This window comes from Ceratotherium simum, chromosome 2 (genome assembly GCF_057802395.1).
Source record: "Ceratotherium simum simum isolate JZ-2026a chromosome 2, ASM5780239v1, whole genome shotgun sequence".
NCBI classification, from domain to species: domain Eukaryota; kingdom Metazoa; phylum Chordata; class Mammalia; order Perissodactyla; family Rhinocerotidae; genus Ceratotherium; species Ceratotherium simum.
This window is the reverse complement of record NC_141901.1, coordinates 28,611,548-28,629,720: the sequence shown is the minus strand read 5'-3', so window position 1 is coordinate 28,629,720 and position 18,173 is coordinate 28,611,548. Positions and strand designations below refer to the sequence as shown.

Here is an 18,173-nt window from a genome sequence, read left to right as displayed (position 1 = left end):
TGGGGGAGACACAGAATGAAACCATGCTTGGAAGGGCACAGACTGAGGTCTGCCTCTGATGCAGGAGACAATTCAGAAACTATCGATGTTTCATTTGGTGGTAACACTTTTATGTGGTGTTTAGCACACGCATTTCATTTAGCAAATATTTACTGAGTACCTCTCTGTGCCAGGGACACTTCTAAGGCTTGTTACGTATCCATCAGTGAAGATAGACAAAGATCCCTGCCTTTCTGGAGTTTGCATTCTAGTGGAGGGAGAGAGACTACAAACAACACACTTCATTCATTCATTCATTCATTTATTCATTCCATTAAAGGGGATAAAAGCTATGAAAAAATAGAGCAAAGTAAGACAGATTGGGAATGTGGGTGTGAGGTGGATGTAATCTGTAATATGATGGTTAGAGTGGGCCTCAGGGAGGACGGTTTTAAAGTAAGATCATTTCTGTGTGTGTATTCTTTCTATTTTTGCCTCGCTTTAATTTCTTAGTAAACCTTCAAACTGCTTATGTGTTTGTAAAAAAAAGGAGATTAATGTTTTATGCCCTGTTGAGAGAGGGGAGCAGGAAAGAAGTGGCCAGGATGTTAGCAGGGGAAATAGTAGCTACAAATACTCGTCAGCAGCTGAGGTGGTGTTTAGGACCCAGCAGAAAGCAGGGCTGTGACCAGTCAGTGAAATCTTCCCCGGTGTGTGATGTCCAGAGACTGAAGGACTCTCACGGATATAACTGCCACTCTTCCCCTCAGGGAGTTCTGCCACACTCTCTACCAAGTCAAATAGTCCGTCTTTGACTTCTAAACTTACCCCAGGTTTCAAGGATGCTCATTGTTTAGGATCCTGACACTGAACTTGGTGAGCAAGTCTGTTTTAGACTTATATCACATTACTGATGATTTCATATGGCTCCTCAATCCTCAGGTTCCGCAGATTCAGGATGCCTGTGCCTTTCCTCCCTCTCCCCCGCAGTGGGCTTTGTCACACGCTATTAAAAGATCTCTTGTGGTCTTGGTCTCCACAACAGGCCTCACCAACCCCTCCTCAGACAATGAGCTCCTTGTGAGCAAGGACCACCTGCAGGCACTCAAATTTAGTGATTTTTGATCTCCACTTGTACAGTAGTCAAGATTAGTGAGAGCAGCAACAGCTAACATGTTTGTTTACAAGATGCTTTACCATTTATTGTCTTCTTTGGTCCTCAAAGCAACTCTGCGAGGAAGGCAGGCCCGATGATGTGGTTATCCCAAAGCAGGGAAGACTCTGAGGTGCAGAGAAATTCAGTGACTTGCTCAAAATCCATTAGTAAGAAGCTGTGAAGAGTTAGGGCTTTAGTCCCAATTATTTGACTCAAAATCTTGAACGTATTCGCCTACTCCGTCGATAATTTTAGTTGTTCATTTCTTACTCTGTATCATCGAAATTCAGTATTCTGAAGTGCATACAGTAGAAAGCTAGAATATTTCCTTTTTTCTTTCAGTATTCCTTTTTTTCTTCCTCTATTATTTTCCCCCTGAGGAAGATTCACCATGAGCTAACATCCATCACCAATCTTCCTCTTTTTGCTGAGAAAGATTTGCCCTGAGGTAACACATGTATCCAGTCCTCCTCTGTTTTGTCTGTGAGCCGCCCTCACAGCATGGGACTGATAGATGAGTGGTGTAGCTCCACGCCTGGGAACCAAAACCAGGCTGCCGAAGATGAGCGCACCAAACTTAACCACTAGGCCACCAGGACTGGCCCTCTCCCTCTATTTTATCGAGTTTGTTTTGGCTACTCTGGTATATGGAGGTAGTATCCTTCTAGAGAACAGTATGCAATCTCTCCTTCTTTACTCTATTGTGAGCAATTAGGCTAAAAGAAAATTAGAATATTTCTGTAAGGGCCTCTGTCGATATTAAGATTTAGTGAAAACTTGCCTGTCCATTCACACAGACTTGCAAGTTCTTTCTGTAATTTAACCTCACTGGCTTGACATTTCACTAGTGACAAAAATGCTGTTATCTGCACATTTGATATTTCACTGTGTATTTACTACATCAATAATTTATGACAAACGTTAAAAAAGAGAAGTCTGCACTGATCACTGAGGAATAATACCGTTGGCCTCCTCCATTCAGAGCCCATTTATCCTTGCCTCTTCTTTCTGCCTCTCATCCATTCCCATTTCTATACAAAACAGCCTTCTTGTTCATAGATAAAACTTGAAAGATGTCACTGGTATGATGCTAGGAGTGACAACACTATTACATCCACTCTCTGTAAAGCCTCCCTGCATTACCCTGTGTTCACATTAACCACCATTAAGCAACTGGATAGCCATTCCTTCAGCATCCACTCACTAGGGTGGTATTCTCACACCCCATGTACCACTCACCATCCACGGCCACTTTTAGGCCATTCCTCCTGGAACCACTTAGTCACTGCTCCCTGGAAGCCCATGCCACCTGGCTGCACAACCCTCTACTCTGCCTCATGCATGGATTTCAAGTTTGCACTTCCTCATGCTGTGAACACTGGCTCCTGACTCACAGTCTTCCTCTGTCTCAAGTGGTGCTGTTCTTCTAATGTCCCTGGTGGGCAGAGTGACCAAGTAATGAGGAGGTACTGGCAAGTGGTGGAGTGAGTTAGCTCTTTGTGTCTCCATTCTTAAATCTCTCAATCCAACGCAAGCCTGAAATCTAAATGTATTGGTATTATATTATTTGCCATTTCATTTATGTAAAATGAAGTGCTTATTAAGTAATGCCCACAGAGGCAGAGTAGCAGACCAGGTAAGACCATGGGCTTTGCAATCAAGAAGACCTGTGTTCACACTCCCTCACTAGTTCTGAGACCCTGAGCAAGATACTGATCCTCTCTACACTTCATTTTCATTGCCTGTAAAATAAGGATAATAGCTCCTACCTCACACAGCGCCTTGCTTATGATGAATGTCAGAAAGTGTCAGCTATTGTTACTTACACACGATTGTTATTACTGACATTTCAAAGTAATTAAATACTTCCTTTTACTGTTGGTTCTCATTTACCTCATGACAACTAGTGCTGATCTCCTAACTGTAGGTTTTAACTGTACAGAAAACAGAACTTATTTCTTCACTACAAGCGGAAAAGGAAGCCTTGTGTAAGATTGCAGTGCAAAGCTACTCATATTGTGAAGCTTAAATGTCACAGTCTTGTGGAAACAGTATTTACTAATCAAATTACTTTGGAAATAGTGAAATGTGTCATTTTAAGGCGCAGGCACCTGCCTATAAGCAATTTAGAGTCTTCTGACACAATGTACAGGATAGTAGTATTTAGTATTTAGTATTATTTTCTAATCCAAGTTTATACTTAGTCTTTAAAGGTAGGACATGGTTATGTGTTTCCTTTTACATATCTTGCAAAGATTTCAGAAACTTGAGGCACATTATGCCCTAAATTTCAAAATGAAAGCTAATTTCTTTCAGAACAGAAACATATAATAAAGTTGTTTTCCAATTTTTTTCCTCTACCGATTAGCAATAATACAGATGAAAAATCCAAAGAAGTGATTATCCATTTACACCCCCAAGAAGGCAGCGGTGTTCATCCTCAAACTCTGCAAACAAACCAGGAAAATCGCAGGTACCTAATACACATATTGAATTCAAAATGTTTTGAACAGCTGAAATATCGAAAATAGAAACAGGATTTGACTATGATATTGCACTAGTTGGATCATTGATACCAAAGAAGTTAGAAAGTACATCAGGAGCTGTAAACGCCTTGTTTTTTCTTGCATTATGTTGTTTCCAGTGATTTGGGGTGATGACTCTGTCAGTGCGGTGCACAGGCACCATCTTTTCAAAGCCTCCCTATATTTTTGTGCATTTATGCTATGAATCTTTGAGAAGTAGCAAGCTTATCTTTTTCTGGTGGAACCCAAGCATTTGCCACGTGGGTGTGCCTCCAAGGCCTCCAGCTCCCCTTAGATGTGCAGCATCTCTTAGGGACCCTGGGGAGACTTGGGCTTTACCTCCTCCCCTGCTTTCCCACTTTCACGGAATTCTCCACCTCACCCAGCCTCCTGTGACTGCTTCTCCTTTCTGTCCTCCTCCACTTGGACTGGTTCCCATTCCTTACCCCTTCATTCCACCTATCCACAGCAGCCTTACCACAAGCTGTTGTGTAGTAAACGTTTAGCTGTTTGCTAAAGGTTTGGGGTGAAAAGGGAAATTATACTTCAACCCAAGTGCCACCCCACATAGAATTCAATATTAGAAATCACTGAACTGAAAAGTAACTGTTCTTGAAATAAAGTTTTACTGGACACAGCCACGCCCATTCGTTGACCTACAGTCTGTGGCCTCTTTCACACTACAACAGCTGAGTCGAGTAGACGCCAGAGACCCAGAGACAGCGTGGCGCACAAAACCAAAATACTTACTCTCTGGCCCTTAAGAGGAAAAGTTTGCTGACCCCTGAACCCTGTCACACTGTGAGGATCTTCTCACTGCTGGGCCGTCTTTAGGCCTTGGCGTTCCAGCCTTTTCCCAGGTGTCTCTCACGTTAGACACTTGTCCCTTTTGTTCAAACCTTTAATGCACTCTCAGGGTACCTCACTTCCACTCTGGGTTTTCTTGTAAATTCAGAACCTCATTTTTCTTTATCATACAGAGCAGTTCACCTGGGCCTTGCTGACCCTGGCCATGCCCAGGAGTCCTAAACTTCCCATCCAGGAGATTCTCAGGGCATTGTTAGAAACAACAGCACCAAAAGCACTCGAAAGAGATTAGGCCGCTCCTGTAGAAAGCAGAATCAACAAAACCCAAATTTTTTCGTAAATTTCCTTTCTTTCTGTCCTACCTCTTTCCCACATCAACGTGCATTAACATAAACCTGGCATTTCATATCTACACACATGTCAAAATCTGAAATTCAACAGAGTACAGTGGAAGTGGCCACAGAAAAAGGTAAGGGGATGGGAGAGGCATTGGATAGCTAACCAAAATAAAGGGAATTCAAATTTTTCCAAGCAAACAAAAATACAAATTATGTCCTATTTTCTCCCCAAAAGAAATGAATTTGCAAAGCCCTATGTCTATTATCTGGCTTTTACTCACTTTGCTTCTGTCTAATAACTTGTTTTTCATGACTGTTTATGTAAGCAAACGAAATGTGCATTGTTTTTACACATTCAAAATTGGTAATTTACTTTGTGAAGGTTTAATAATCTTCTAGTCTGATCCTTCTCAAAGGGGCGTTTGCATATGTCTGGGGATGTGTGGCTGGTTTACCAAGGCGATACAGAAGTCTTGAGTGAAAATGGCATGGCTTCCTAGGAGAACATTTTTTCTAACATTATTCCAATAGTTCGAAGGGAAAATAGCATTATTTCTATATTAACACAAACACATAGATAAGGGAGCAGAAGGCCAATAATGCACGAGACGTCAAGATAAAATCAGACAGAATATTGTGCTGTCATAAGTTCTGCCTCCAAGGCTCTTGGGGCAATGCATTGGCTTCCCATTACAACTGGGGTCTATGATGGAAAAGCTGTGCAAAACTGATCCACAGACAGCCATGCTGCCACCAGATATAACCAGACACAACAACAGCAGGCTGTGAAGGCAATGGTTGTCTTTACAAAAGTTCATCTAAAAATATTCCACAGCACTGGATTTCACCTCATTCCTGCCAGGTTACCTGCCGAAAACACCTTGCCCCCTTTCTTCCCATGCAAGTTGCATTAACCCAGCTCAGATTCACTCTCCCAGGAGCTCTCCCGAAGAACTGCAGTCCAAAGGGACGTCTCTGTGGAACTCACAGCACTTCCTGTCTGTACCATTTTTTAAATAAACCATTTCTTTTAAGAGTAATATGTGCTCACTATTGAGAATACAGAAATTATAGAAAAATATAAAGAATGTTAAAATTACCTGTAATAGCTTCCACCCAGTGCTTAGTATTCTTAAGCTTCTTTGCATATCACTTTACATTTGCAGGGTTGTACCTTCAGATTATATTGTCTGTGTAATATTAAATCCTGTTTTTATTTCACCAAATGACAACCATTTCCCCCATCATTAAAAGCTATATCTAAACACATCCTATAATAGTCAACATTCCATGTGTTGTTTTTCGCCTATTAACTTTATTGCATTCATTCACTTGCTCATTCATTCATTCTTCAAACATTGATTGGTCACTTATAATGTACCAAACATTGTGCTTATGTGTTTTCTTTCCCATGCCAAATTAACTTAAGAGTAAGGACACCTTTGTAAATTCTTTTCTTTTTAAAGCGTCAGAGAGAAGGTGACCTTTTTTTTTTTCTTTTTTTGCTGGGAAACATTCACCCTGAGCTAACATCTGTTGCCAATCTTCCCCTTTTTTTCTTTTTTTCCTCCACAAAGCCCCAGTCCATAGTTGTACATTCTAGTTGTAAGTCCTTCTAGTTCTTCTATCTGAGCCGCCACCACAGCATGGCTACTGACAGATGAGTGGTATAGTTCTGCGACCAGGAAACAAAGCTGTGCCACTGAAGAGTTGAAAGTGCTAAACTTTAACCACTAGACCTTCAGGGATGGCTCCCCCTTTTAAAATTTGCCAAAATTTCTGAGTACAGACTTAATCAAATGTGCAGTGTACAGTAAATATTTGAGAATTAATTTATCACAATTTCATTTATCCTCACCTTTTTGGAAACATCAAGGTACATCTCAAATTATGTGCATTTTCTGTTGACTACCTTTTAATAAAAGGAGAAAGTTCTTAATGAATTTGTCACAAATTTCTCTTTTAAGACTGGAATTTTGACCACCCTGTTCCACAGGAGCAAGGTTAAGCATTTGTGGCAACATATGGTAGACAAGGAATGAGTTAGAGTCTGTACCAAGCTTAAGACCTGTGTGCCCAGGCCAGGCACAGGGGCAGAGAGGGCGATACAGGTAAAGAGGCAGACTCCAAAGACACAGCCGTGTGCTGAAGGACATGGGAGGGTTCAAAGATGATGCAGGTAACAGACGATGTTGGGAACTCCTCTGAGGTAGAAAGGGAACAATGATGAGGGATCAGGTAGCAGTGACAACTGGGGGTGTCGGGTGAGCTGATGGCTTCATCAGGGGTCTGTCAATTGGTGGAAGGACAGAGGTCCTGGCCTTAAGGAAGAAGAGAGGCTTCAGCATGGCCAAGGAAGCATTGGGATATCTTGGAGTGTACAACCCTTCTTTCCATCTTGACTGTGATTAGAGGAGGAGGACATGCTATCTGAAGCTGACCCTCCTCCAAACCACCAGCTCCTGTTTACGGTCCCCTGTCACATCCATAGTATGGAAAAGAGACTCAAAGAAATATTTTGTCTGTTATGAGCAACTTGTATGTTTTCTGGAACAAGGCTCTTTTGATTTAGTTGCTCAACTCTGAGAACACTTTTCCTTTGGCAAAAGAGCAATGAGGAAACGTCAAGTTATATTAATCTCTCTTTACCTACTCAGTGTCTCAGTTTATGCCATACTTTCTTGTGCCCAACAGAGCAACCACAACAGAGAGCAATAAACACTTTTTTTGAACTTGTAATTTATGTGTAATGCTAGCATCATGATTATCAGCATATAAATTCTGGGTAGTTCAGTTGTCAACGATGTTGCCATCTAAATCAAAATATCCTGTTATTTCAGTGTCCTTCCTTAAAAGTGTACTATAAAGCTGGAGAACACCTCGAATTAAAAGGCTAGTTGCCAAGGAGCCAATGCATTTCAACAGAAAAGACTTGAGACTCATAAAATCTTTGAAGTAACTTCACAGAGATGCAAATATGTGCACTTGAAGATGCTGAAGGTCTCCCGGGGTCTGGTGAAGCTCCCTCCTCCCAGTTTGGATTATTGTCACTCCTTCACCCTCTTTCCTTTTGTTGAAAGCACACACCGTCTAGTCAGGGGAAAAGACTGCACTTAGGAAATATAAACAGTTTCCATTACTTCAAGGAAGAAGCTGTTGCTTAGGATTTCTGTTTACAAGTTTGTCATTTTTTTTCCTTATTTTAAAAGGTTTATAATATGGAATGAGCTCACTATGGACAATTTGGAAAATGTAGGAGGAAGATATGAAAAACATATAAATCACATATAATTACACTTCCCAGTGGTAATCACCGTTAATATTTTAATTCATTTTCTGCTAATCTTTCTTCATGTATGTTTCTTTACACACAGACGTGTCTTTCTTTCTTAAATAGCTTTTTTTCTTTTATAGGGCCGAACCCACTCCTTTTAGACATTTTGGAATAAAATATATGCTATATCAGTTTGCAGTTTCTCTAGGAGAAAAGGAATTTCTGTTTATTAAAAAGGCATTAAATAATTATAGGGAAGAGTGGTCAAGAGAAATATCTGGAAAAAAATTAAGCTTTGGATATCTCCTATACTCTGTTTGAAAAGCACTTTGTACTATGCTCAGTTTAAAAAATATACTAAAATTTAAATGAAAGAATTTGTATAATAAAACTAATTAGCTTACTTTCGTATGGATTCAGAATATGCCAAATTAACTAAGAAAGTATGACTTTTAAGAACTTATAAAATTAATAAACGTATATTGACACTTTCTAAATATGTGGCCCTGGAGTCTTTAACGGGTCCACATCTTTATAGATCAAAAATTTATGTGGTATAATATTATGCACCATGCAAATGATCGCTAGAAGATATCAGAATCTTTCTGGATATTTAACAATAGATTTGTACATGACTATTGCTAACTTCTGGGTAATTCTGGGTTTTAATAGTTGCTTCTAGAGTGTATTCTTCCATTTTTACCTTGGTAAATACAAAGAGTGAGCTGGATATGAACTTGAATTTCAATTTAAAATCATGCAAGATAAAAAAAAAAAAAAAGCATAACCAAAGTCAACTGACAAACCGGGAGAAGAAAATTCAACTTACAAAACAGACAAAGGGTAATTCGGCTTATTTAGAGAGTTAAACATTCAAAGACCACCCTTCCTCCCACCTCCCCCCAAATGAGCAAAGGACATGCACCCAGGTGACCAAAAAAAGAAAGGCAAGTAGCCCACAAATATATGAATAGATGCTCAATGGTTTTGCTTAGTTGAAATGTTAGCAAATCTCATATTATTTCCTGGATTCCTGAGGAAGTAACTGTGAAGGATGCCATGAGGGGAGCCATATTGAGATAGAGCCAGAGCAGCCATTACAGATGAGTTGCCTTGCACTTCTTTTCTTTATCTTCTAAACTGGACCAAACCACCAACATTCCAAGAAGTCAGTGAGCACAAGAATATCCTGTTCATAAGGACTGATGAAACTGGACTTTGCTGATGACCAAATGGCTAACCAATCAATGAAGTACAGATCTAGCCCTTTGCCTGATGACTGAATCTCAAGCCAATCTATGAAGTACAAACCTGGCCTTATCTCATCCAGGACCAATGAACTCTTCTTTAATACGGCTTACCTCATCTTCCTTTCTTTTTCCCATAAAAATCCTGAGTCCCTCTCCTGTAAGCGGGACACTTTGGGTTTCTACCTGAATCTGTGCTCCCTGAATTGTGATTATTTAATCCCAAAATGCTTGGGAATTGGCCTTTCTTAGAAATAAATTTCTCCATCACAAGAAAAAAATTTTTTTCCCAGAATTGAGTAGGTCACTGATCAATATGATTAACAAATATCTGATGCCCATGATTTTTTTAATTACAAGAAATACATGAGTTTTTTTTTTTCTATTACACTACTTACCTATGGGAAATACTATTTGTACTAACTATATGTAAAATCCTATATTGCCTAACTTAACTTGCATTATTGAGCAATTCTATTAACCTGGGGCCTTAACATTTTTCATCTGAAAAGCAGGGTCTGGACCAACTGGTCTCCAAAGCTATTGTTAGTGCTAACTTTCTAACTTTGTTTTGTTTGCCTTTTTGTAGACTTAAGGGTGAAATGTAAGTTAACATCTATGATATTTAAATGAAACTTTCTGTCTCTCCAATTATAATGAGAAAGAAATAAAAGATTTTATCTTTGCAAATCTACTTATGGAATATAGTTTGTAGTACATTTACTTTTTAAAGCCTTCAAAAGCTAAGAGGAAATAAAATGAATATACATTCCTTCTGAGAAATGCCCTCCTTTCTGTACTTGATTGGTTTCAGAATCCTTGCATAGGGTGTGGCATACCACAGTAAAGCACTGACTGGGAACAGCTAAATATGAAGGTCCATTGGCTGTCAGGGGCTTACCAGGTGTAAATAGAGATGGCAGGGCTCCCAGGGCCAACATCAAAAAGTGGCTTAACTATCCTCTGTTTAGCCATTCTCTTTCAGGTTTTCACAAATACCTAATGTGTAATTCACCGTGACAGTGGAGAGCCTTTTCTGAGAGCATTCACAGCCCCATTCATGCTGCAACCCCCACCTCTGAAAAGCATAATGTACATATACTAATTGAGGAGGCAAAGAGTCACCTAACATTAAGTTTTATGTGAAAGAAGTTGGCCTCCGTTGAATGACATCCCCATACACCTACCTCACCCTCCTGCCATTCATAAAGCCTAGGGAGATCTACCACACAGCTCAAAACCGGGTCTACAAACATGTGTATTCTCTTCTCTCCTCATTCTCTCTTTGGCAGTTTGACAAAATCTTGAGGGGGAGTTGGCTGAACCCCTAGTATTTACTCCCCTACTTCACTCAAAGCCTTGACTCTTGAGTTCCATCCCTGTCAGGACCTTAGGAAGTTCATGGTCAACACTCTCCCTCTGAACTCAGTCACTAAAATGATCTCAAGGCTAAGGGAGAGACAGTAGCTCCACTTCATAGGTCAGCTTACAATGCCTGCTTTAGGAGAGCTTTCTGTGCAGACAGTTGTAGCTCATTCCTTTCAGAGACAAATCCCATTTTGTTCCTAGTGTCTAAAAGTACTAAAATCAAAATCTCTCAGAACTTTCCCAGCATTTGGTAAATCCATGCTAGGGGAGAATTGGCAGAGACACGTTAAATGCACTTGACAGCAACATCCATTTATTTCATTCAGGATTTACTACACAGTGTTAAAAACCAAAATTCCACTGAGTAAATGTGAAGATCTAATTGGCTTTATGAAACAATTCATGAATGGAGCAGCATTCCATCCAGAAAGTAGAAGCGTGCTCTGAAGAGTTGTACAAAATGGAAAGTTTTTATAGGAAGAAGGGTGGGGCAAAGGAGCTACTGGCAAAAGAAACGAAACGGTTATTTTTGGCCAGGACATTTTCTTCTGGGGAGGAAGGGAACTGGCAAGGGTTTTATTACGCAGATTGTCTCTTCTTCCTCTGAGGGGTGGAGAGGGCCTACTTGACAGATTACTTTACTGGTACTTGACCAGAAAATTCCAGACTGGTAGATTAAGATGACATTTCTGGGAGAGGGTGAAACTGCAGTGAGATCAGGTATTAAATCTAGGTTTGGTATCATGGGCTTTTGGCACAAGTGACGCCATTTTGGGCCTGTGGTTTTCTTTTTAACAATAGGTATTTAATATGCACCTACTACAGGCCTACAACAGTCTCTGAACTGCAGATACAGCAAGAAAACTCTATGTCTGCCTCATGGAGCTTGTCCAGAAAAATAAGGAACAAGGTTCAGAACATTTCAAATGGAGCCTCTGTTGGGTCAAATCAAAATAAGTTAAAGAAATCAATGCGAAAGTCTTCAATTATATTCAGAATGGCTTGACGAACCACAGGTATACAAATTTCACTGATGAAAGCTCCAGTAAAACTCCAATCCTTGAATCTAATCTAGCACCTGTAACCAGGAAATCAAACACGAGCCAAATTTTTCCATTTTGTAAATTTTCTCATGAGAAAAGAAAAACTTCCAGTCTAGAAACAGATGAAGAAGTTTTTTTCAGCTTTATTGGGATATAATTGACATACAACATTATGGATCGCTGGCAGCAGAGAACAATAAATAGATTCTCTGTTTTCACAAATAAGTGCCAACACTGAGCCCCAGAAATTTTCTGTTTTATCACTCTTTTACAACTGTAAGAATCAACAGAAATTATCATTCCCCCTCATTGAGTTTCCTATTTGCTGTCTCCTTAATTATACCTCCTTCAATTAAGTGTTATCATGGAGTGTCTGGATTGTATAATCCAAGATACTAAGAGTTGTTTATTTTATACCTCATATCCACAGTTGGTGTCTATATGCTCTACCGAGAATTCAAACACTGCATTGGTCTGGGAGGAAGAGGAAATTGCATGGTTTTTTGAACCCAGAAAGTCTTTAGTACATCTCAGGTATAGAATTGTTTACATATAGATAAAGTTTTATAATTCCAGAAGATGCACTTGAGGTTTATACAGAGAGCTTCCATTTCCTCACCATCCTCACATACCTTAACCCTGTGCAATATAGGTTCTATCCTCCCTATTCTATGAACAAAATAGCAGTTGATATACAGGTTAGATTTTTTAATTTTTTTAATTTTTTATTTTTTTGGTGACAAAGATTGGCCCTGAGCTACCACCTGTTGCCAATCCACCTCTTTTTGCTTGAGGAAGATTGGCCCTGAGCTAACATCCGTGCCAATCTTCCTCTATTTTTTATATGTGGGTCGCCGCCACAGCATGGCTTTGATGAGAGGTGAAGGTCCACACTCAGGATCTGATCCCACAAACCCCGGGCCACCGAAGCAGAGTGTGCTGAACCTAATGACTATGCCATTGGGCTGGCCCCCAAATTTATTTTCTTTACCTGATTCCAAATGTAACATAGCATCAATATAGAAAACTGAAGAGCACAAAGAAAATAAAATACCCATAATCCTATCAACTATTAGTTAATTTGGGTATATTTACAACTACTCTCTTTTTGTGTGTATTAATATACTACTTTTAATAAAAGGAATGCCAAAAGGCACACTCTGATTTCGAGTCTGCTTTTCCCGCTTACTAATATAGCATAGTTTCTCACATTGATTTTTTTTTACACTGCTTGCTGCACAGAATTTCATCCCATAAAGCCACCTATCCAAAATTCCTGGGGCTGGCCTGGTGGTGTCACTGTTAAGTTCCTGTGCTCTGCTTCAGTGGCCCAGGGTTGGAAGGTTTAGATCCCAGGTGTGGAATGATGCACCACCACTTGCCAAGCCACACTGTGGTGGCGTCCCATATAAAGTAGAGGAAGATGGGCACGGATGTTAACCCAGGGCCAATTTTCCTCAGCAAAAAGAGGAAGATTGGCATCAGATATTAGCTCAGGGCTAATCCTCCTCACACACCCCCAAAAAATACCTTATATTTTTGCTAGACACTGAAGAGTTTATATTTTTTCCTGAATTATACATCTTTGATCACAGCTCTGATGACTTCTTTGGGATAAACTCTAAATGAAACTGGTGGTTTAAAAATCATGTAGCTTTTAAAACTTTTAATATATGGAAGAGTTATGTTAAAAATCCCAAGTCTGAGGGGGCCAGGCCCCCAATAGTTTTACTCACATTAGTTGACATTTTTATTCTTTGCCAACTAATAGGAAGAAAACGTCAGCTCCTTTTGTTTGCTCTTTTAATACCAGTCACGTTACCTTTTTTTTTTCACTTTTGTAGTCATACAGGTTTACCCACAACTCTACAAATAAATCTTGCTCATTCTTAATTTTCCAGCACTAAGAGACTGTTTCACCAGAAAACTTCTCCCTCTTACCAACTCCTACCCAAGCCAACAATAATGGCATTCATTGCTTCCAGGAATTTGGCACTTAATATACTCTCGTCCTTACCTTTTTCATACATGTATATTTCCTCTTCATAAACATTTAGTTGCTGAAGGGCAAGGGCCCATCCCATTGAGTTGAGGCGCAGTACCTAAGGGCCCAGTGTTCTTTAATAATTTACCTTCCCGGGCATCCCTTCAAGCGAGCAGGGGGAGAGTAATTTACATTAGGGGCTGTGAGTGCAGAGGCCAAGTCTTTGTGGATTTGAAGTCTAGCAGGCCTTGATGGGATTCAGGAGCAGAGGCTCAACCACGGTTCTCAAGTGTTGTCCCCAATTATGCCTGATTAACGCCGAATAGTGACCAAGGGCCCAGGCAGTCCTGACAGATGGAGCGCCCCAGGGACAAAACTGAAGCCCTGAGGGGTGTTGGCCCCACGGTGACCCGCTCCTGGGCCCCGGGTTTCTATTTTCAGGTCGATGCGCTTTATTCTTCCATCCAGCGTTCCGGAAAAGGGACAATGATGACCCCGCCGCTCTTGTTTCCTTTCCACCCTTCCTGAGCGGGGTGTTAACCGTTCTTGAACGCGGCGGTGACCCAGCGTTTCCCGCAAGCCTCCTCGGGCTTCCGGGCAGGTCTGCAGGGGGTGCGGCCAGAGAAGAGTCGGGCTCACGCGGGAGGGCCCGGGGCCGCCCGCCAACGCCAGTCCGTTAGATGCCAGTAAGGGTTACGCCGCGTCCCCTCCGGGCCTGACGCCCCGTCCCCGCGCCGACGCCCCGCCTCGCAGCCGCCAGATCGGCCCCGCCCGCCCACACCCCGGGCCCCGGTAGGTCGAGTCACTTCCGCCCCGGGCGCGGCACAGGCCACGCCCACCCGCCGTTCCGCGCTGGACTCTTTGCGAGTCTGGGGATAGTTACGTCCGGTGACCAGACTCCAGAAGGTCCGCTCCGCCGTCTCTCAGGACTCCCGCGGATCTCCTGAAAATGACGGCGTCTTGCGCGCCGCGCACGGCGCCTCCCTGCCGCCCCGAGAGCCACTTCTCTTCTTGGGGCTTCGTTGGGGTCCTTTTGGGGGCCCTAGTGCTCCTGCTGCCCGTGTCCTCCGGTAGGAGCCTGGAGAGGGTGTGCGCTCCGGCGGCGAACGGAGCGGGTCGGGGAGCGGGCGGACCGGAGCCGAGGGCGGGGGAGCCTCGCTCGGTGGGTCGGGTGGGAGGCGCGGGGCTGGGTCGAGCCGGGCCGTGCGGAGTTGGCGCTCCGTGGCCAGGGTCCCCCCGGGTGGTGCTGTGCGGGGCTCCGGGGGGGTGAGGACCGCGTAGTGCGGGCGGCGGAGGCGTGCTTGGTGGTCGGCACTGAGCGGGGCGGGCTGGTGGGTGCGGCCGGCGTTTACCGGGGCCAAGCCGCGTCCCTGGCCAAAGCTTGCAGGGCGGTGGCCGCGCTGAGCCAAGTCGGGATGGGCGCGCGGACCGCTGCTTGGGGTGAGGGCTTGCTCTTGAGTGCCCGGGTGCGCGGGGGTGTTGCTAGGGCTCGGGCTGTGCGTGGGAAGGGTTTGCCCTTGTTCCCTGGGCAGGGTGGTGCCTTGTTGAGAGGGGTGTTTGTGCCCCGCTGGGCTGGGCTACGGAAGCCCCGGCGGGTGTTATCGGGTGTGTGCTTTATGGAAGTGGCCAGCCCCGCGGTGCCGAGTGTGGGGCAAGGAAGCTGCTCGCTTTGTAAGGGGGCTGGGAAGTGCCTGGTGTGCCTGTAGCGCTGGGGTGAGAGCAGGCTCTGGGTGCCTGGGCTTTAGAGGGTTTGGGAAGGGCGCGCCATGCTTTTGTACCTGACGTTCACAGGCTCCTTGTTGTGCAAGATCGTGTTGATATCCGTTTGCAGGCTGTTGCTTTTTTTTTGTTTGTTTGGCCGTGTAGTTATATTCCTGTGCCCATCCAGTACAGACAGCCAATTCTATTACTGAATGGCTTTTTAGCATTGTTCCCTTCTTTTCATTAGCTTGGATCATATTTGAGGGGATATCCGAAGTAACCTAAAAATCATTGGTAGTCAAACCTAGCAAGAAATGATTATTCCAAGAAGATGAACGATAAATAATGTTAATCTGGTTTTCCCCTACAGCTCAAAAACTATAGCTGAAGGCCCATCTACTAACTTTGTTTCTTGTTTCATTGAATGGAAATAAGTACTTTAAAAATATATATGCTAAAAAAAGACATGCTTATTGTATAAAACCTAGTCGAAGGACAAGCATTTTTAATACTTGGGTATATTTCCTCTGTCTTCATATGCACATGTGCTTCTATGCCCAACTTATTTTCAGGACCCTATTACACATACAGTTTGTATGCTGCGTTCTTACCTTAGCAGCATTCATTCCACAAAGATTTGCCTTCTCTGCTCCAGGTCCTGTGCTGGTCCTGAGCATACACTGGTGAGCAATAAGAAACCATTCCTGTTTTCAGGATCTTCAGTTGTCTGTTTGCACACATGCACACGAATATCAGCAGGGACTGTTGCTCGCTGTTATATCCCAGTAGGTAATCAAAAATATTTGCTAAAATTTATTGGGGGTGGCAGTCAGTAATCAAAACATAATACTAATGAATACGTTATAACCCAAGAGAAGTGCTCTGGAGGAAAGGATCACGAGTCTCTGAGAGCATTTAACAAATGACTGGAGGCAGGGAAGACTTTTCTGCTCATCACACAGGCCGACTCTGCCACTTTGGGGCTTGTGCACTTGTATTCCCTCAGCCTTGGAACATAGTCCTCCTGCCTCTTGCATAAGTGGCTCTTGCTTATTCTTCAAATTCATTTGAGATGCTACCCCCTCAGAGGGACCTTCTCTGACCACCCTGTCTCAGATGGACCCACACACACTCCCCAGCTTAAATCCCCCCTAACTTGTAGTCACCCTTCCAAAACTATCTTCTCTGTTTTCTCCCCATTACAATGGGGGATCTTGTCTGTCTTGTCACACTTGTGGTTGCAAACGCCCATTTTTTTTTTTTTTTTTGCCTCCATATCAACACTCTTGCATTACTATTAAATACCAGAAAATTAAGTATACTATGCAGCAGGAGCTTAGAGCTCAGGCAAGCATGCCTCTGGGAGGAAAGTCTTTTAAAGCACCATGCTTAGGATGGCCTTTCTGTGTTGCCTAAAAAGCTAAGGCTGGGACAGCTGAGGTCAGAGAGGCTCTGTCTTCCCTGTTAGTAGACTCTCCAGGGCTCACAGTATTGCAGACTTGCTTGTTACAGATCATGAACAAGTTCATTCCTATGTAGGAGGGGGGAGGGTGGTGGAACAGTGGTAGTAAAACAAAAACAAAAGGGGGTGACGTCAGCGTCATGGCAGAGTGAGCTTTCCCGTAAACTCTTCCCCCAATAAGATACAACAAAAGGAACAGTCACAGACCAACAACGGAATCCTAGACAGTGAAAAGCAAGGTCGGAAAGATCCATACTGCCACACATCTGAGAGTGGAACTTGTTGGGCCCCCGGAGGAAGTGAGGAGAGGTAAGGAGAACTCGTCTCCCTCCCCTTCAGATCAGTGATCCGGGTCCTCCTGGCTCCCAGAGAGGGGGGAGGGGCGGCCCTCTGCAGGGACACAGTAGCTCTTCGGGCTCTCTCAGCCGGTGGGAAACTCCTACACAGAAGACTCAGAACTGCTACGGGGTACCATCAACATCTGAGCACCCCAGGAGAGCGGATAACGAGGGGCGAGCGAGAAGCCCCCCATGCCAGGGACCCCGTAGGCAAAAGAGAGATCCCCCCCTCCCCGCAAGCCGGACCCTGCAGCTCAGCTGACAAGACCAGACCAAACGACTGGCGGATCGCATCAAACAGCCAGGGCAGAGTGCAGGGGGCTCAGATTACACAGCCCTTTACCCCCACAAAGTCGCAGCGGGTGGAAATTGCAGCCAGATATTTCCAGGATGAGGAAAAACAAAGCCAATACAAGAACCACAATGCAAAGGTACACGAAATCACCAGACCAGAAGGAAAATGACAAGCACCCAGAAATCAACCCTGAAGCCACAGAAATCCATAACCTAAACAACAGAGATTTCAAAATAGCTATCATAAAAAAACTGAACGAAATATGAGACAACACAGACAAACAATTCAATGAGATTAGGAGTTTCTTCACAAAAGAGATTGAAATCATAAAGAACAACCAATCAGTGCTGATGGAGATGAAGAACACAATGGAGGAGATAAAGGAGAATCTGAAATCTTTAAAGAACAGAGCTGACAATATGGAGGAAAGAATTAGCATTATAGAGAACAGGAATACAGATATGCTCCAGATGGAAGAGGAGAGAGAACTAAGACTAAAAAGAAATGAAAAAAGTCTTGGAGAAATATCTGACTCTATTAGAAAATGTAACATAAGGATTATAGGTATTCCTGAGGGGGAAGAGAGGGAAAGAGGAACGGAGAGCCTATTCAAGGAAATAATAGCTGAGAACTTCTCAAATCTGGGGAAAGAGCAG

The 18,173-nt window shown here is 43.0% G+C and overlaps 1 protein-coding gene across 7 annotated transcripts in view; it reads left to right on the top strand.

Moving 5' to 3' along the window:
- The first annotated feature begins 14,560 nt into the window (after positions 1–14,560).
- Positions 14,561–18,173, top strand: part of LOC106800999 (membrane cofactor protein-like) — a 59,021-nt gene continuing 55,408 nt past the window's right edge. For 4 of the 7 annotated variants that reach the window (XM_087439760.1, XM_087439721.1, XM_087439728.1 and 1 more), the window contains exon 1: positions 14,561–14,791. In XM_087439760.1, the coding sequence (XP_087295886.1) occupies positions 14,671–14,791 (121 nt within the window). In that variant the 5' untranslated portion in view covers positions 14,561–14,670. The remainder of the gene's footprint in view (positions 14,792–18,173) is intronic. The other 3 variants (XM_087439750.1, XM_087439764.1, XM_087439737.1) reach the window with 2 other exon arrangements.